The following is a 17876-nucleotide window of genomic DNA, read 5'->3' on the forward strand; positions in this document are numbered from 1 at the left end:
GATTTATGAAGTGAAAACCCTTCAACCAAGAGGGCTCAATATAGATGTAGAATTGAAATGTTTCTTACAATAACTATAGCCATATATTTTTTGTACATACAGTAAAACCCCCATTTAAGTCCCCTGATTTTAAGTTTTCCCTCATTTTACATTGTTTACTTGTGGCCCCTTATGTATATTATGCATAATACATTTCCCTGATTTTACATTTTCCTACATTTTACACAAATGTTTTCTGGTCCCTTGAAAAACGTGGGTTCTACTGTAATCTTAATGTAATTTTTATCTTTGTATTGTTCTGATCCTTGACAATAGCTTTTACTTCTGTATCCCATTTCATGCTCAGTGGAAGTAAAAATTGTATTTATCTATTTGTATCCACTATATCTCATTTTATCCATCTTTTCTGGACCATCAGATGGCAGTAAGGAGTAGACCAGGGGTGCCCAAAAAGTAGATCGGGCTCTACCAGTTGACCTTTAGCTGATGATCAGTAGATCTCAAGACATTGTTAACAAACAGTTTGTCTAAAATCACCCTCATATTTCATTTTCTTTTCATTCAGATATTTATTATGTTAAGGTTAAATAAGAAATAGTTGTTTGTTAAATATTAATTTTCCTATGAATCATTTATAACAGGTATCAATCAAAATATTTAAGTAATATTTTTCATGGAGCAGAATGCTAACAAAGCTTGTAGATCATAGGATGTAGATCATAATGGGAAATCATGACTAAAAGTATAACCTTGTATTAGTAAAGTATGGGCACTCCTGTATTAGTAAAGTATGGGCTATGTATATTACTTTGCTGCTCCTGCTTAAAACCTTCATATACTTCCACATTGGGAGTGCACATCTCTGGAAGATTTGTCCCAGCAAGACATCTGTAGTGATAATGTGTGGCCAGCTGACCAGGAAGCAAGAGTGCCTGTACAGAGGTGTGTAGCAGGGAGGATGGGAACAACCTGGATTGCAACTATGTGCCTGAAGTTCATGTATCTTTTGTGAGTAGTTACAAGCAGGGGTATAAAGCCTGCAAGTATTTATTTACTGGTTTCTTTTTAAAGGTAACCCACATTGAGACCATACATGGGCATTTCCAGACACAAATTACTGCCTGGTATACAAGTGTATGAACTGTGAACTACATTCTTATGTGGACTTTTACTACATCATTGCTACAGAGACACTAGGTGGAGTTATTGCCTGGTTGTGTACTCATTTGCTTTACCACTTGTCTGTAGTTTGCGTTACGTACACTGAATAAAGCACAGCTGTTTTTTTTTTTTGTTTTTTTTCATTTATTGTGTTGGCTTGCACTTACCCTAATGGAGGCCCGATTACAGTAAATACGTGTGATAGCTAACCACGTAGGTAAGTCAAGCATGTTCTGGATAGCTTCCTCATCCAGCTCCAAGTCAGTCAGTTGACCTTCACCTCGAAGGGTGCTCAAATTGATCTGCTCTGGTGTCAAGTTCTTGGCAAACCTATTCATGAAAAGAAAATTACAATAATCTTCATACATTACTATAATAACTATATTCCTAATTTCTGATAATGCGTCACATGTTTTAAGGCACCGTATTTTTGTGGTTTTTACTCTACCTGGCCTGTTCTTTCTACTCATCATTCATTAATATTTAGCATATAGAATATTAACAACCACGTCCCATACTGCATGTGTATAGTACACTGGGAAGCAGGACAGATTGCTCATCTGAGCACATCTGAGCAGAGGCTCTCCTATCTAAGCTGCAAGTGTTGCAAACATCACAGTTCCCATATACTGTTATGGAAACAGTGACAGACAGAGAGGGATGTTTCGACCCCACTGTTAACTGCCTGATGGTGGCAGTGATCAAAATGCCTCTTGTGGGGACATTGAAACACTCAGGGCATTGGCACATCAGGTATTGGTCACATGTAATACCAGTTTTGCGCCAATGCATTTTAAAAGGGTTGCTCACCTTCCAAACACTTTTTTCAGTTACCGTAGGTTGTTGTAATGTTCCTATATCTGGTGTTTCAGTCTGGCAACTCAATAATCCAGGTGCATTACTAAACGTATTAACTAAATGTTAATTTAAAACAGTTAAAGAGTCGATTACCCCCCTCCCAGAGCTGCTTTAGAAGGTGAGAAATTAAGTTTTACACTTCAATATTAGAAAAACTGTCACAAATAGAAAGTAGTTGGAAAAAGTCTATACTTTTGGTGACCTTTCTGAAACCAACTGAACTGAAAAAAGAGTTTGAAGGTTAACAACCACTTTCATGAAAGTTAGGAATTTGGCTTAACAGAGATAAAGATAAGAAATGTATCAAATAATGTATCACTATAGAAAATTTTAGTTGTCATAAGCACCCCCCCTAAAGCTGTTTCACAAAGAAGGTGAAAAATGCTACTTTAAACGTCAGTATTTCGAAAAATGGTCTATCCAATGGAAAGTAATTTTAATCTTTATTTCTGGTGACCTTTCTTAAATCAACTGAACTAAAAAAAGTGTTGGAGGTAAAAAACAGTAAAAGTAGAGCAAACATGCTAAGCTAAATGGCTAAATTTGTCCTCTTACTGACATCAAATCACAGCAGATAACAGGTAGTATTATTCCTATGAAAACACATTGGGGTATCAAATATTTAAGTTATATATCGCCACAGTCCTCTAGAGTGAAATTCCGCCACTCTCCATTCATTTTTATGGGATTTTTAAAAGAGTATTTATCAATGGGTGAAAGTGAAAGTTCACCCTTTGATAAATGCACCTTTAAAAATATCATCGAAATGAATGGAGAGTGGTGGCATTTCACTCTAGTGAACTCTGGTGATCTCTAACTTCACGCTTTGATAAATATACCCCGTAGAGCAGCAAGAAATTTGTTTAGTTTCTTCCAATGACCAAGTTTAAGGAATTAATCTTGAATATTATTTAATAAATAAAGGTATTAAACTGCTTAAGGTTTAAACCAGTCTGTACCTTCCCTTTTTGGTACGTTAAAGATTTTTGAGTAGCAGTTTGTCAACCACGGAATGGAATGCCTTTGGCCTTGGGGGGTCTGGAAAGAACCCCGGACATGAGAAAACGGGGAGGAGGAACAGAAGCAAGCACAGCATGATACAGAGGTACACAAATCTCATGTACCCAAGAATCCTGCATGGCTAGTAGTCAAACCTTTTAAAAGAGTAGCAGTCTGCCTCCCACTGGAGATTGTGGAAGAGAGGTGAATTGGTAGCCAGGCTGAAGTATATTTGTTAGATGGCTTGGACTAATTCCATCTGTTTTGCCAGTTAGACTTGAATTTTCCTGGAAAACTGGTCTTGGATCCAGAAGACTCTGAAATGTAGTTTCTGGAGTTTGCCCTCTTGTGAAGTCCTTGGGGAATGAACACAGTTTCAGCCACAGAGATTTGCATGCCTCGACAGTGAGAGCAGAAGTACAACCAACAACCTGAGTGGTGTCTAGCGATGCTTCACAGATATAGTCCCATGCATTCCTAATTTTCAGAACAACATCAAGGAGATCTTGTCTGGGCCTTTCAGAAGACATGCTATCTACCATAGAAGAGGTCCAAGATCGAAGCGCCCTACTGACCCACAATGGTTGCAAGGATGGAACGAAGAGACTCCCTGAGGCAGTGAACATTAATTAAGGTAGATTCTCTAACTTCTTGTCCATAGGGTCTTTGAAAAATGAAGCGTGGAATGGGAAGATTGGCACTGATTTTTTCTTACATTTGAACAAGGATTGTGAGGAATCAGAAGTAACTTCAGATTCCTTGAGGTCCAAACATTTGAGTACTGAAGTAATAAGTCTATCAAGAGCCTCCGAAGATGGTCTGGAAGAGTCCTTAGTATCCTCTGGGTCATCTGAGGAAATGTATCCATCACTAATGGCGAGATAACCCATAATTTGCTGTCGGTAAGCTACGCAAAGGAGGGAGGAGCTGGGTGATTGATCCTGGAGTCCTCTGCACCTTGATCCAGCCTGTCCAGAAGCTTGTCCAGGCATGCAGCCTATTTGGGAAAGCCTGAGGACAACTGGACTGCCCAGGAGGGAGTAGGTGGAGATGTGGAAGTGGAAGGCTGAGATAGTGCAGCTGGCCTGGTCTGAGTGGTTACTCTAAAGAAGCCTCTGAAGTACCGAAATCGTGAACTGCTTTAGCAGGAAGCAAATTCTCAGGCGCTATAGCAGGTATGCAGTTAATACAAAAGGGGTCTTTCTGACCTTGAGGCAGGTGTTCTGATGAATCCAGAATGGTTAAATATATTTTTCTTCTACCAAACTGCAAAGCTTTCCCAGGTTAGTGATTTTGATGACGTTTCTGAAAATCTCCTAAAAATGTTGCAATTTGCTGCATTGATCTTGCACAATTTCTTACATACAGTAGAAAGGAAAATAACAAATATGAACACCAGAGGTCTGTTGACCAGTTTAATTCCCAATGTGCATAGATATACCAACGTATGTAGCAGGGAAGGACCCTAAATTAAAACTATGCATATAAAATGTGGTTAACAGATTGACTGCTGCAAAATAAGCACCCTGCATACTGCCCCTAAGATTACACAGACCCCTGGAAAACCATACATTTTTGGAAAGTACACATTCTGACAAATGGGTAATTATGTCTTTCTACTTAAAACTACCAAACTGCAAAGCTATGCTAAACGCAGCGGTTTTATATTATTTTGTTTTTTTATTATACAACTAAATAATAGTTCAGTGATTCAAAGGAAAGATGTTTCAGTTTATACAGTGAATGTTTGATTTTATAAAGAACTCAAAAACTGCTATTTTTTTTTCAACAGGCTTATATTCCCTTTTCTTCACTTTCTGTAATGGAATAACACAATTTGATAATTTTTTCTTCATGTTTGGTTTTGGAATAGAAGGTGCCGTGTTCCCAATGCATTTGTATGGAAATAAAAGCGATTAGGATTTTGAGATTTATTCACTTTTTTTAAACACACTGCTATTATTCTGAACACAACTGTATGTCTTTCTACTCCAAACTGCAAAGCTTTGCTAAAGGAAGCAGTTTTTATATTTCTGAAAATCGCCTAAAATAATGCAATGTGCCACATTTATCTCAAAACTTCTCACTTACAAAGGTAAAACACCATAAATATTAATGCCAAGGGTTTACTCAACAGTTTGATGCCCAATACGCATAGATGGAAATTTATTTACTTGGATGCCAATTCACCTTCTGAAAACAACTAACTTGTTTAGTTTCTCCCACATACCAAAGTATAAGAAAAATAACATTGTGCACGCAGTGCAGTGAGGAGTAGTGGCTGGTTGCAAAGAGGGTTCAAAAGAAGCCTTATAAATGGAAAAACCAAGTTTGCATAGAAGCTCGGGGGGTTGTGACATCTGTCTGCCACATTCAATGCTGTTTTGACACTTCTCCACGGACAGTTTTATAACACCTCATAGCGCCAATCATGCGAATCTCTGACCCCATGCTGTTTATATTATACAGATTATGCTGATTGGAGCAAGGTATTTAAATCCTGGACATCTTGGTACAAGTCATTCTGAACTGGGAAAACTTCTTCAATGAAAAAGAAAAAAAATGCAGCAAGTCCAGTTGATCCGACTTATTGTTATATACATGACTGTAGGTGTGGCTATAAGGGGTCATTGTCTTAGTCTCCCAACCACCTTGCACACAGGTTAGATTAGCGTAACAGAACTCCAAAGACCAACCAATTCCCACAAAATTCAGTACTGAGATTTACTGGCCCCTGCATTGTTTGCACCTCAAATTCAGACAATAAACTATTGAAATTTTTCACACATGTAATCCCCACTGTCCCCATTGTAACACCTCTGTGCTGTTCAAACCTGAGACCCAGACTGAAACTGCCCACATAGCTCACCTGTTCACATATTATGTGTATGTAGTACATGTTAGAGTGGCCCTGATACGTTTTCCTGCTCTGTTCTACCTGTCTTTGTGTGTGCCATAGTCTGCCTGCCCTATGCTCCTTGTGTGTGCCCATACTCTGCCTGCCCTATGCTCCTTGTGTGTGACATACTCTGCCTGCCCTACGTTCCTTCTGTGTGCCCTACTCTGCCTGTCCTATGCTCCTTGGGTGTGCCATACTCTGCTTGCCCTATGCTTCCTGGGTGAGCCATACTCTACCTGCCCTATGCTCCCTTGATGTGACATATTCTGCCTGCCCTATGTTCCTTGAGTGTGCCTGTGTGTTCCATACTCTGCCTTTCTTATGCTTCCTGTGTTGCCATACACTGCCTGTATGTGCCCTGCTCTGCCTGTGGATCATAAGCCTGGTAGGGGTTTGTTGTAGGGATTTGTTCGCATTTGAGAAGGTGTTTATTCATGTGCTGGGTGGTGCTGTGCTATCCACAGGGGAGGATGAGGCATATGGATTTAAGGGTATGATTAATATGACAACTTTTTTCACATGAGTGCTTGGTTTGGTTTTTTGGTGTGCTACCACAATTAATGTGGACATGGTCTTGTGGTAAAATGGATGTGGTTTAAAGTGGTTGTGGTTTAAAATCAGGAAGTGGCTAACACTGGTTTCTATTATCGGCCCTCACCATGTAGGCCAGAAAAATCCAGGTCCTCTGTACCACAGAAGTTGGACAGCACTGTTTTAGACCATCAAAGAAAGAGAGTCAAGGGGAAACAAAGGGATGAACTCACCAATGATTAGGGTCCTCAGAAGTAAATCCAAATTATTAGCCAGTTGACTGTTTATCATTGATTTCAGGAGTATTATGTAACTGAACAGGGGCCCTCACCAGTTTAATGCTTTGCCTGCCAAGCATGTTTCCTATACATGCTGGTAGGCAAAGGCTATAACTGCCAAGCACGTATCTAATACGTGCTTAGCAGTATGAGCATTTCCCTCTGCATCAGTGGCTTTTGTCGCCTCTGCAGAGACCTAGGAGTGGTGACAGACCCCTGGGCAATGAGCCAGGGGTGCTATCATGTCAACCCTGTGACACAATTGTCGCATGGCTGAACTCCAAGCAGCAGACACTATGTAATTGTGTCTGCTGCTTCCTCCCGCTTAAGCTCAGCACACTCACTTCCTGGATCTGCTGCTCTGTGACATTAAGATTTGCCATGTTCCCAAGGACCCTCCATAGCTGCCAGTAGCCCACCTGCTACAAAAAAGTGGACCCTTTTTACACACTTTTACACAAAGTATTTACTAAAGATTGCATTTTGCTGCATTTGGGGCATTTTGGAGGAGGCCTATTTTTTTCGCACACATTTGCTAACATTTACACAATTACATAATTACATGCACCACTTACATGCACACCTACACACAACCTTTGCCCATGTACACACATGCATATACAGATTTTCTTCAGTTTACTTTTTTATTTATCTAATTTTTACCATTTTGCCCATTTATCTAAAAAATATTTAGCAGTGTGACTATTGGATGAGGTATTTTTACCACTAATCACGCTGTAAAATGTTATTTCACAGATTTGCAAAATTTTTGTGGTTTTATTGCTTTTTTATCCCTGCATAATTGGTCATTAGATGTATTTAGCATAGCTTTGCAGTTTGCTAGTTTGGTGTAAAAAGACACATTTACTCATGTTTGATTTGTCAGGGGGTCTTTGTTCAGTTAGTGGGTCATACGACACATAATATGCATGCAGATGTTTTTGTTTGCAGCTTCTGAATTGGCAGCCGGGAAAAAGGCAAATCACTCTGAATATGAACGCCAGGGTCTACTGAATAGTTTGATGCCCAATATGCATATATTATAGACAAATATAAGAGGTCCTCTGCACTCAACCCATTATCAATATATTTAAGACAGAGACATTTTGTGCATACTGCTACGGAAAAATGCCTTACCCTTTAAACAAAACAGGGATTGTTGTATTTGTCTACATGTATTTTGTGGTCACAGCCTAATTGCACCCCCGCCTAATGCTTTTAAAAATTAGTGGTGAGCACAACTTTTCCTTGTTTGTTATAACTTTAAAGGAATGCTAACATAGATAAGATGTAAACCATGAAAGAGCAGTGTCAGTATAGAATGTCTAGGAGGAGTGGATGGTCAACTGTGTCAAAGGCTGCAGAGAGATCTAGAAGGATTAGTATAGAACAGGGACCTTTAGACATTGCCAGTAGAAGATCATTGGTTACTTTGGTGAGTGCAGTTTCAGTTGAGTGTGTTAGGCAGAAGCCAGATTGCAGGGGGTCGAAAAGGGAGTTGTGATACTGGATCAGACGTTTGTAAACAAGCCGTTGCAATAATCTGGATGCAAATGGAAGAAGGGAAACCGGACGATAGTTAGCGAGAGAGCTGGGATAAGGGGAAGGTTTTTGAGGATAGGAGTGATTAGTGCTTGTTTGTATAAGGATGGAAAAGTACCAGTAGAGAGTGAACGTAAAATAGGTGGGTAAGTGCAGGAGAGAGTGTATCAGAGATTGGATAAAGGAGGTGAGAGGGTATGGGTCGAGGGAGCAGGTTGTGGGTTGTGAGCAGACTAGAAGTTTGCTTACTTCATCTAGTGTTGTGGGGGTGAAGGAGTGCAAAGTGTAGTGGACTGCACGTTAATCTGAGATTGTGATCAGATGGTATTCTCAGTCTAATGAGATTGATTTTTTCATTAAAGAAATGAGCAAGATCTTAGGCGGAGGGGGGCTTAGGAGTGAGTTAAATGTGGCAAACAGTCATTGAGGTTTAGAGGATAGAGTGGAAATTAAAGAAGAGAAGTACTGTTCTTTAGCTGGGCCGCATTCATATCCATGATATATGGACACCCCTGTTCTACACAGTCGCGTCTGCTTTATAGGGAAACAAACAAAGCTGCTTGAGTTCTGGGAAGTAAGGTGGGGGGGGTCAACTGAACAGTTTGATGCCCAATATGCATAGATAAACCAAAGCAGTTGTCATATAGGGACCCCAAATGAAAGTAGTATACCGTATATACTCGAGTATAAGCCGACCCGAGTATAAGCCGAGGTACCTAAATTTACCTAAGAAAACTGGAAAAATTAATTGACTCGAGTATAAGCCTAGGGGTGAGAAATGCATTTTAGGACATGGCCAGTTTGCAGCCTGTTGAATAAATGTGAATACCTGCACGAATACAGAGTTCCCTCTGCTATATTTAGCTATAAGCATAGACGTCCCAGCGCTACTCTATAATAGAAAGCAGCTGTGGGGGGGTTGTAAGTGCCTCCTGAACTTTCCCACTCACTGCCACCCCCCCTGCCCTCACCCAAGTTAATGAGCATTAAATGCCGGACAGCAAAATTATCTGGGGGCGTCCTACCTCATCCCATGGGGTACGGGGGGCCCACTCTCTGTACTCACAAAATGCCAAGAAGAAAGTGGAAGAGAATAAATGCAGCAGGAACTGGAGCGAGTATGCGTGCTGCAGATATAATAGTGTCAACAAGTGTGCTGCGCTCCTGTACCGGTCTGACCGGTTTGAGCAGCAGCAGCACATTACCTGCCTTCCTTAGACGCTAGCTGTTTGCAGAAGAGTGCGACGTCTGCAACGTCCACAGCCCTCTCCTAGCAGTGGCAGTGTCGCTCCATCCAGGGGCCCGGCTCGGCAGCGCACCTCAAGGGCCACGAGTACGACACATGTCACTCACCTTACAATATCCACAGCAGGGAACAATACGCACACCTCATCCCGCCCAGTGCTCTATGATGCGGTAATCGGCAGTCTGTCCCCAGTATCAGCACAGACAGTGCAAGCGGCGCTTTTCTGTAGTACCTTAATACGCCCACACAGCACGGAGGAGTCACTGCATGCGTCGGTAAGCAGCAACTTTAACATACCGGTATACTTTTTAGTATCTCTCGAGTATAAGCCGAGGTAGACTTTTTCAGCACATTTTGGGTGCTGAAAAACTCGGCTTATACTCGAGTATATACGGTATATGCATTTTCTTGGCTGCCAATTCGCCTTCTTTGCACAAAGCCCCCTGACTGCATATTTTGTGCCATAAGACCCCCAAACAGTACAAAGATCCCTGAAAACCATGTATTTTTGGAAAGTACACATTCTGACGAATCAAAAATGGGTAGTTATGCCTTTCTACGCTAAACTGCGCTAAAGACAGTGGTTTTTAGGACATTTGTGAAAAATCGCCTTAAATTGTTTTAGTTTGCCGCATTGATCTCACACAATATCTTACATATGTTTTTTTTTTTATTTGGAGTCCTTACATACCACATACTTTGTTATATCACGCTATATGTATTTTGTGGTCACAGCCTCATTGCACCCCCGCCTAATGGTTTTAAAAATTAGTGGTGAGCACAAATTTTCCTTGTTTGTTATAGTTATACAGGAGCAGTGACCAGCTCCATGTTGTAGCACCCTTCCCAGCTATAGTCAGGTGATTCCACTGGTGTCTAATAAAAGGGCTGGCAAGTTTGGTAGTTTAACTTTGAAAGCAGCTAGTAAATTGCAGGTAAAACTTAGTCCCTTTGTAAAATGTATAATGAAGCAACAGAATTCTTAATGAATCAGAGGGAAATCGAGTGTAGGACTGGTCAGATATGGGATGACTTTGACATAGTTGGCCATCTTAAATATATTGCAATATATGGACAAACAATCCTTGTTTTGTTTAAAGGGTAAGGCATTTTTCAGTAGCAGTATGCACAAAATGTCTCTGTCTTAAATATATTGACAATGGGTTGATTGCAGAGGACCTCTTGTATTTGTCTACATTCCTTTAAAGTTGCCTTCTCTAACTCTATTTCTGCTACGTTCCCTCTCTCTGTCGGAGTTCCTCAAGGCTCTGTTCTAGGCCCTCTGCTGTTCTCACTCTATACTACTTCGCTAGGAATACTTATTCAGTCATTTGGACTTCAGAATCACCTTTATGCGAATGACACCCAACTTTGCTTTTCTACTCCTGACCTCTCCTTCTGTCCTTTCCCAAGTTACAGACTGCCTCTCTGCCGTCTCCTCCTGGATGTCATAGCTTCACCTGAAACTAAACCTTCAAAAACAGAACTCGTATTTCCTCCAAGATCTTCCCCTGTCCCTCAGATATCACTCACAGTAAACAACACTACCTTTTATTCAACCACACAGGCACACTACCTAGGAGTTATCCTAGGCTCGCTTGTCTTTTTCATTACGCATCCAAACACTTGCAAAATCTTGTCGTATTCAACTGCCCGCATACGACCATATCTCAGTTCAGAATCAACCAAAACACTTATTCAGTCTCTTATCATCTCCTGCCTTGATTACTGCAACCTACGCCTGGCAGGTATTCCAAACAAGTCACCTTTCACAACTCCAATCTGTTCAAAAATGCAGCTGCTAGACTCATTCATCTATCTCACCCCTTAACATCAGCTGCTCCCAATCTCCTCTATAATCAAATTCAAATTACTAACACTCACATTCAAAGCCCTTAACAATGAAGCCCCTCCCTATATTTTATCTCTGATCTCCAAATACACTCCTTCACGCAACCTTCGCCTCACTTCTCCTCTCATCACTTCTGCCCATTCTCGTCTACAAGACTTCTTTCGAGCTTCTGCTTTTCTCTGGAACTCTCTGCCTCGAGCTGTCAGACTTTCTCCTTCTTTCTGAACGCTCCATAAAGACCTACCTGTTTAAAGAATCTTATTCACTGTACCTTAATTAATCAATCATTGCTGTATCAAAAATCACAAAACTGTTCTAAAATCCTAATGTCTCAATTGTACCCTAACCTTTAGTTTGTAAACTCTAAATTCTAGGGCCCTCTAATCCTATTGTACTCTGTAAACCCTTTTTTGTTATCCACCATTTATTCCGTTTGTTATAACTAAGGTAAAGCACTGCGTATCTTGTCGGTGCTATATGAATAAATGATGATGATGATATTATTAGAGTTAAACAGATAGTATCAGATAACCTTTTGGCTAAGAAAACATAGATGTCAAAATAGAAGCTGGAGTTTGAAATGCAGAATTTAAAAGAACTAGATAGACAAGAGCTATTAAAAAATAAATGGGAACCGAAAAAAGCACCTAGGATTTCACCCATGTCACACTTATCACCCTAATAAGAAGTATATCTTTAATAGACATTTGGGGAGTATTATCACATGCTGATATAAGATCCTTAAAGGAAGTTCAGTGTGAAAATAAAAACTGTGTAAATAGACAGGCTGTGCAAAATAAAAAATGTTTCTTATATAGTTAGTTAGGCAAAATGTGATCTATAAAGGCTGGAGTGATTGGATGTCTTAACATATCAGTCAGAACACTACAAGGGGCCCACATTTATCCACCCACATACAGAAAAACTGTATAAAATAAGAGATTATCACCCTTGTTTTTACAAACTACAAAGTCCACCCAAAAAAAAAAAAAAAAAAAATTTTTGCCCAATAAAAGAAAACATAGTTCTAAATAACTTTGGGGACGAGTGACTGTGCTAGCCAGGCTCCCGCAGTAGATTTTTTTTTGGGGGGGGGCGCCAGATGAGCCCAAGTTACGCCACTGGATGAGATAGTGAAACTGCCAGTTCCACACCATTTCAAGCAAGCAGAGCACAATGCTTACCAGATGCCATATGCAGAAATGAAATCTATTCCTATACAAAGACGTGGAGGTTATAGAAATCTTAACAAAATGCTAAAAAAAATTATTTCTTTTTTTAGCTATCTGGTTTTTGGTTAAAAATTAATAGAAAAATTACACCAACCCAAAATTTAGAGGTACTAACATAACATAAATAGAGGGAATACTGATCTCAATAATGATTATGTATTTAAAGGATAAGTAAACCTTAAAAATAAGTGAATGTTAAACTGATGAGGGGGCTATTCTAAGCAATGTTGCAATTTACATTCATTATTTATTTTCTTTTTATTCCAAGATATTAAGGGATACATGTGCTGTTAATATGAATGAATTGTGTTACAACAGCGCCACCTGCTGGTCATTTCCCCACCAGTCTGACCAGCAAGTAGTCAAGGAAGTTGTCAGGAGAAAGAAAGAGGCTGATGTTCTTCTGCTTAGGAATAAAATTAGAAACCTTTCTCGCATCTTTCCTAAGCAGAAGAACATCAGCCTCTTTCTTTCTCCTGACAACTTCCTTGACTACTTGCTGGTCAGACTGGTGGGAAACTGCCCAGCAGGTGGCGCTGTTGGAACAAAATTGATTCATATTAACAGCACATGTATCCCTTAATATCTTGGAATAAAAAGAAAATAAATAATGAATGTAAATTGCAACAGTGCTTAGAATAGCCCCCTCATCAGTTTAACATTCACTTATTTTTAAGGTTTACTTATCCTTTAATGCTGACGTATTCAAGCTACATTTGCCCAACCGACTGTACCATAAAACTATATAGAGGGGCAACTGTGAGAGTTGGCAGAGCACTCATCAAAAAAAGTATCAATGTGACTGTATGAAATATAAATGCATATATATATATATATATATATATATATATATATATATATATATAAAATTTATTTTTAATCATGATTTTCTAACATTCTTTGTAAAAAAAAAATGTATATGTATACGCAAGTAATACTCCAGTAACGCAAGCAAAGCGTTACTTCTCTTGCACAGCGTTATGAAAATACTCTAATACAGTTCGTGCGCTTCTCAATATGCTCATACTTTTACTGCCTTTCATCTGTCATTCAGCAAAAAAAATCTTCCGTCTCGGTACCTGGACAGGTGCTTTAGAATCTGTCGTTTAATAATTCCTGCCATCCTCGCCCGGCCTCCGTTCTATCTATCGTTTGGATTAGAACACTTCAGTCCTCCAACTGCATTCCGACAGCCCACTACCAGGACCATAGAGAACATGAATAAGGAAAGACAGTATCCACGTACTAATGTTGAAGATCTGCAGTATTGACGGACTATAAAAGTACGGTGTCCTTTTTAGGACAGTTGTATGTAAAATGGCAGTGCGTCCTGCGCCCTACTCCCTCCGCCCACCTCCCTCCATCCTGCTCCCTTATCCCTCGCGTTTCTCCGTTCGGCACCGTGCAGTCTCTGGCCGCCTCCCGCCGTCCTGCTCTTAGTTTCCTCCATTCTGCAGAATTCTGCCTGAGTCTTCCGGCCTGTCACAATTCCTCCCCTAACTTTATGCCTAAAGCCCTTATATTAAAGGAAAACTATACCCTCAAACAATGTAGGTCTCTATAAAAAGGTATTGAATAAAACAGCTTATATTTAAAACCCTGCTTCATGTAAAAAACCATATTCATAATAATATACTTTTTTAGTAGTATGTGTCATTGGGTAATCCTAAATAGAAAACTTATTTAAAAAAATAAGGGCTGCCCCCTGGGATCTTATGATTCACGGTGCACACAAACATATCATATGTGTTAGGTCACATCAGCCAATTAACACAGAGTTATGTCTTTTGCTTCCACACTTCTTCCTGTTACAATTAGAGCTGCAGTATTTCTGGTCAGGTGATCTCTGAGGTAGCACACACACCATCACAAAATGGTGGTTCATACCTCCCAACATTTTGGAAGTAAAAAGAGGGACAAAAAAAATGTTTCCGCATATAGTGCAGCAATTTTTTGACCACACCCCTTTCTGTGGCCACACCCCCTAATTACCATGTTTGTTTTACAAAATTTGGCAGGTTATGAAACTTCGAAAATATTTCTCCATATCTAAACTGTGTTTTTGTGTCTCAAAATTGTTACAAAGTATCTTATTTGCACCTGTTAGGTGTTCTGGGTTCTCTGCTAAAAGCCAATTGAGTGAGAAACTTTGTTTCTTTTTCTGGCTGTTCAGTGCAGAGAAAAGAGGGACTTTCCAGTACAAATGAGGGACTGCGGGTTGAGCTGTCAAAAGAGGGACTGTCCCTTCGAAAAAGGGACAGTTGGGAGGTATGGTGGTTTAAGGCAAGAGATGTAAAAGGACAATATTTACCTAAATATATATTCCAGTTTGATGAGATTCTTTAATATCCTACTTAATTTGATATAAACTATTAGTTGTTCAAGTATTAATTTTGGGGGTATAGTTTTCCTTTAAAGCTGTTAAAGGCAGTAACGTAACTAACTGGTGCAGGCTGCTCCCAGAAGCGATCTTCTTGGTGAATACGCAGGCGCGCAAACCGCTGGCAGTACTGGAGGGGGTGCAGGCCCTAGTGCAATCATACCCCTTATTCCCCGGTAGTTCCACCACTGGTTAAATGAACAGAAACGCTAAAAAATTAAAGTGTTTTAAAGGAATGGCAATATAATGTACTGTTGCCCTGCACTGGTAAAATGTGTGTTTGCTACTGAAATACAACCATAATTTATATATATGTGGCCATGGGGGCAGCCATTCAATCACAAGATACACATAGGGTTGCCACCTTTTCTGAAAGGTTTTACCAGCCGGTGGGGGCTGGAACAAAGGGGCAGAGCCACATACAGTGACATAAAAGGGGCGGAGCCACATTGAGAGATGGCCAGAAGGCTGAATAAAAGGTAAGTCTGAGGGAATTGGGGGGCGGGCCAAGGGCTTTTTAAAAGGGTATTACGTCATCCTGCTTCTTCTGTCTTCTCGCGGCTGCGCATGCGCAGTAAAGCAAAAAAGCCGAACTTTAATAAAAAGCCGACTATTTCGTTCTACTGTACATGTTTCTGCCCCAGGAAATTTGAAAAGAGAAGAAATGAAGAAGATGATTGCTCAGTGGTGCTCGCTGGCAGAACCTAGGGGCTTTTGTAGTTTTCTGCTGATTGGACACCGGCCCCTGGGTGTCAGGTAAGTAAAAACAAGGGGTTCCTTAACATTTGGCACCTCCAAGTGTAAATAACATTCCTTCTCCTTTAAACATAATTGTATGTTTATTTTTTGCTGCTAGTGAATTGCTATTTTTGCTTTTAACAAGAATACTTTTGTTTCTAACTTTATTTTTTGACATACAAATTTATTGCAGTACCACTATTACAATAAAAAAATCTTTTCACTCCCGGGTCTAGGGCACACAGAACAGGTCATGCAGGAGCAAACAAACTAAGGTCTGTTGGGCTTAAAGGGATTGTTCACCTTCAAACAACTAGTTGTTTTCATATAGATAACCAAAAATAAAGACTTTTTCCTATTACTTTCAAGTTTCTATTTGTGACTGTTTTTCTAATATTGAAGTGTAAAGTGTAATTTTTCACCATCTAAAGCAGCTCTGGCAAGGGGGGTCGCTGACCCCCCAAACTGTTCTAAATTGATACATTTAATTGATACATTCCTTATCTTTGTCCCTGCTGAGCAGAATCCCTGGGTTTCATTACAGGCAGCTGTTAGATTTGATAAAATAGTTGCTAATACTCCAGAGATTCTGCTGAGAAATGTATCGACTAACAGTTTACAGTTTGCACCTGAATCACTGAGCTGCCAGACTGAAACACCAGAGACTGGAACATTCAACTTTAAACTTAGATTTTGGAACAGTAAAAAATAAATAATGGAAAGTAATTGAAAAAAGTCTTTATTTCTCGGAACATTCTGAAAACAACTGAACTGAAAAAAGTGTTTGGAAGGTGAACAACCCTTTTAATGAAGTCGTTTGCACATGGATAGGAAACTGGCTACAGGATCAGGTACAGAGGGTGATTGCTAATGGTACATTCTCTACTTGGAGTTAGGTTCTTAGCGGGGTCCCTCAGGGTTTGGTATTGGGTCCTTTTTTATTTAACTTGTTTATTAATGACTTAGGGGAGGGTATTGTAAGTAACGTATCAGTGTTTGCAGATGACAAAACTATCCAGCCCAATTAATTCCATCCAGGATGTGACATCATTACAACACGATCTTGACAAACTGGCAATCTGGGCAGCTAAGTGGCAAATCAGATTAAATGTTGATAAATGTAAAGTCATTCACCTGGGATGTAAAAATATCCAAGCCATTTATACCCTTAATGGGAATGCACTAGGCAAATCCATTATGGAAAAGGACCTTGGAGATGATAAACTTGGCTGTAGCAAGCAATGCCAGTCAGCAGCATCAAGGGCAAATAAGGTATTGAACTGTATTAAAAGGGGCATTGATTCATGGCAGGAAGAGGTCATTCTTCCACTTTATAGAGCACTAATAAGGCCCCATGTAGAATATGCTGTACAGTTTTGGTCTCCATCTCTCAAACAGGACATTATTGTATTAGAGAAGGTATAGAGAAGGGCAACTAAGCTGGTAAAAGGTATGGAAAATATTAGCTATGAAGCAAGACTGGCCAAATTGGGGATGTTCACGCTGGAGAATAGGCGTTTAAGGGGTGATACAATAACTATGTATAAATATATAAGGGGATCATATAATGATCTCTCTAATGCTTTATTTACCAGTAGGTCTTTCCAGCTGACACAAGGTCACCCATTCAAATTAGAAGAAAAGAGTTTCCGCCTAAATATTCAAAAGGGTTTTTTTACAGTGAGAGCTTTGAAGATGTGTAAATCTCTCCCTGAACAGTGGTACAGGATGATACATTAGAGAGCTTTAAGAAGGGGTTGGATGGCTTTTTAGCAAGTGAGGGAATACAGGGTTATGGAATATAGCTCATGGTACAAGTTGATCCATGGGCTAGTCCGATTTTGGCCATTTTGGAGTCAGGAAGGAATTTTTTGCCTACCTCTGGATCAACTGGCAGGTTAAAAAAAAAAAAGTTAAAAGGTTGAACTTGATGGACGTGTGTCTTTTTTCAACCTAACTTACTATGTTACTATGTAGAATGCCCCTGTCCCTCCGATTCCTCTAACACAAAAGTGTGAAAGATTTACTTCCTGGTTGCTAGAATCACAGTCTGTGGCAAAAAGATAGTGGGGCTCATTTATAAACACTGGGCAAATTTGTTCCTGGGCAGTAACCCATAGCAATCAGATGATTGCTTTCAGTGTTCACCCTGCAGCTGAT

At 39.9% G+C, this 17876-nt stretch overlaps 1 protein-coding gene across 2 annotated transcripts in view; it reads right to left on the bottom strand.

The window, feature by feature from the left end:
- The window catches only part of uhrf1bp1.S (uhrf1 binding protein 1 S homeolog), a 55791-nt gene extending 41832 nt beyond the window's left edge, over positions 1-13959 (bottom strand). Inside the window, exons 1-2 of one of the 2 annotated variants that reach the window (XM_018249292.2) lie at positions 13678-13959; positions 1329-1491 (exon numbers count right to left, since the gene is read on the bottom strand). In XM_018249292.2, the coding sequence (XP_018104781.1) occupies positions 1329-1491; positions 13678-13721 (207 nt within the window). In that variant the 5' untranslated portion in view covers positions 13722-13959. Of the gene's footprint in view, positions 1-1328; positions 1492-13625 lie in introns of both variants that reach the window. The other variant, XM_018249293.2, reaches the window with a different exon arrangement.
- Between the last annotated feature and the right edge of the window lie 3917 nt (positions 13960-17876).

This window comes from Xenopus laevis, chromosome 2S, assembly GCF_017654675.1.
Source record: "Xenopus laevis strain J_2021 chromosome 2S, Xenopus_laevis_v10.1, whole genome shotgun sequence".
Lineage (NCBI taxonomy): Eukaryota > Metazoa > Chordata > Amphibia > Anura > Pipidae > Xenopus > Xenopus laevis.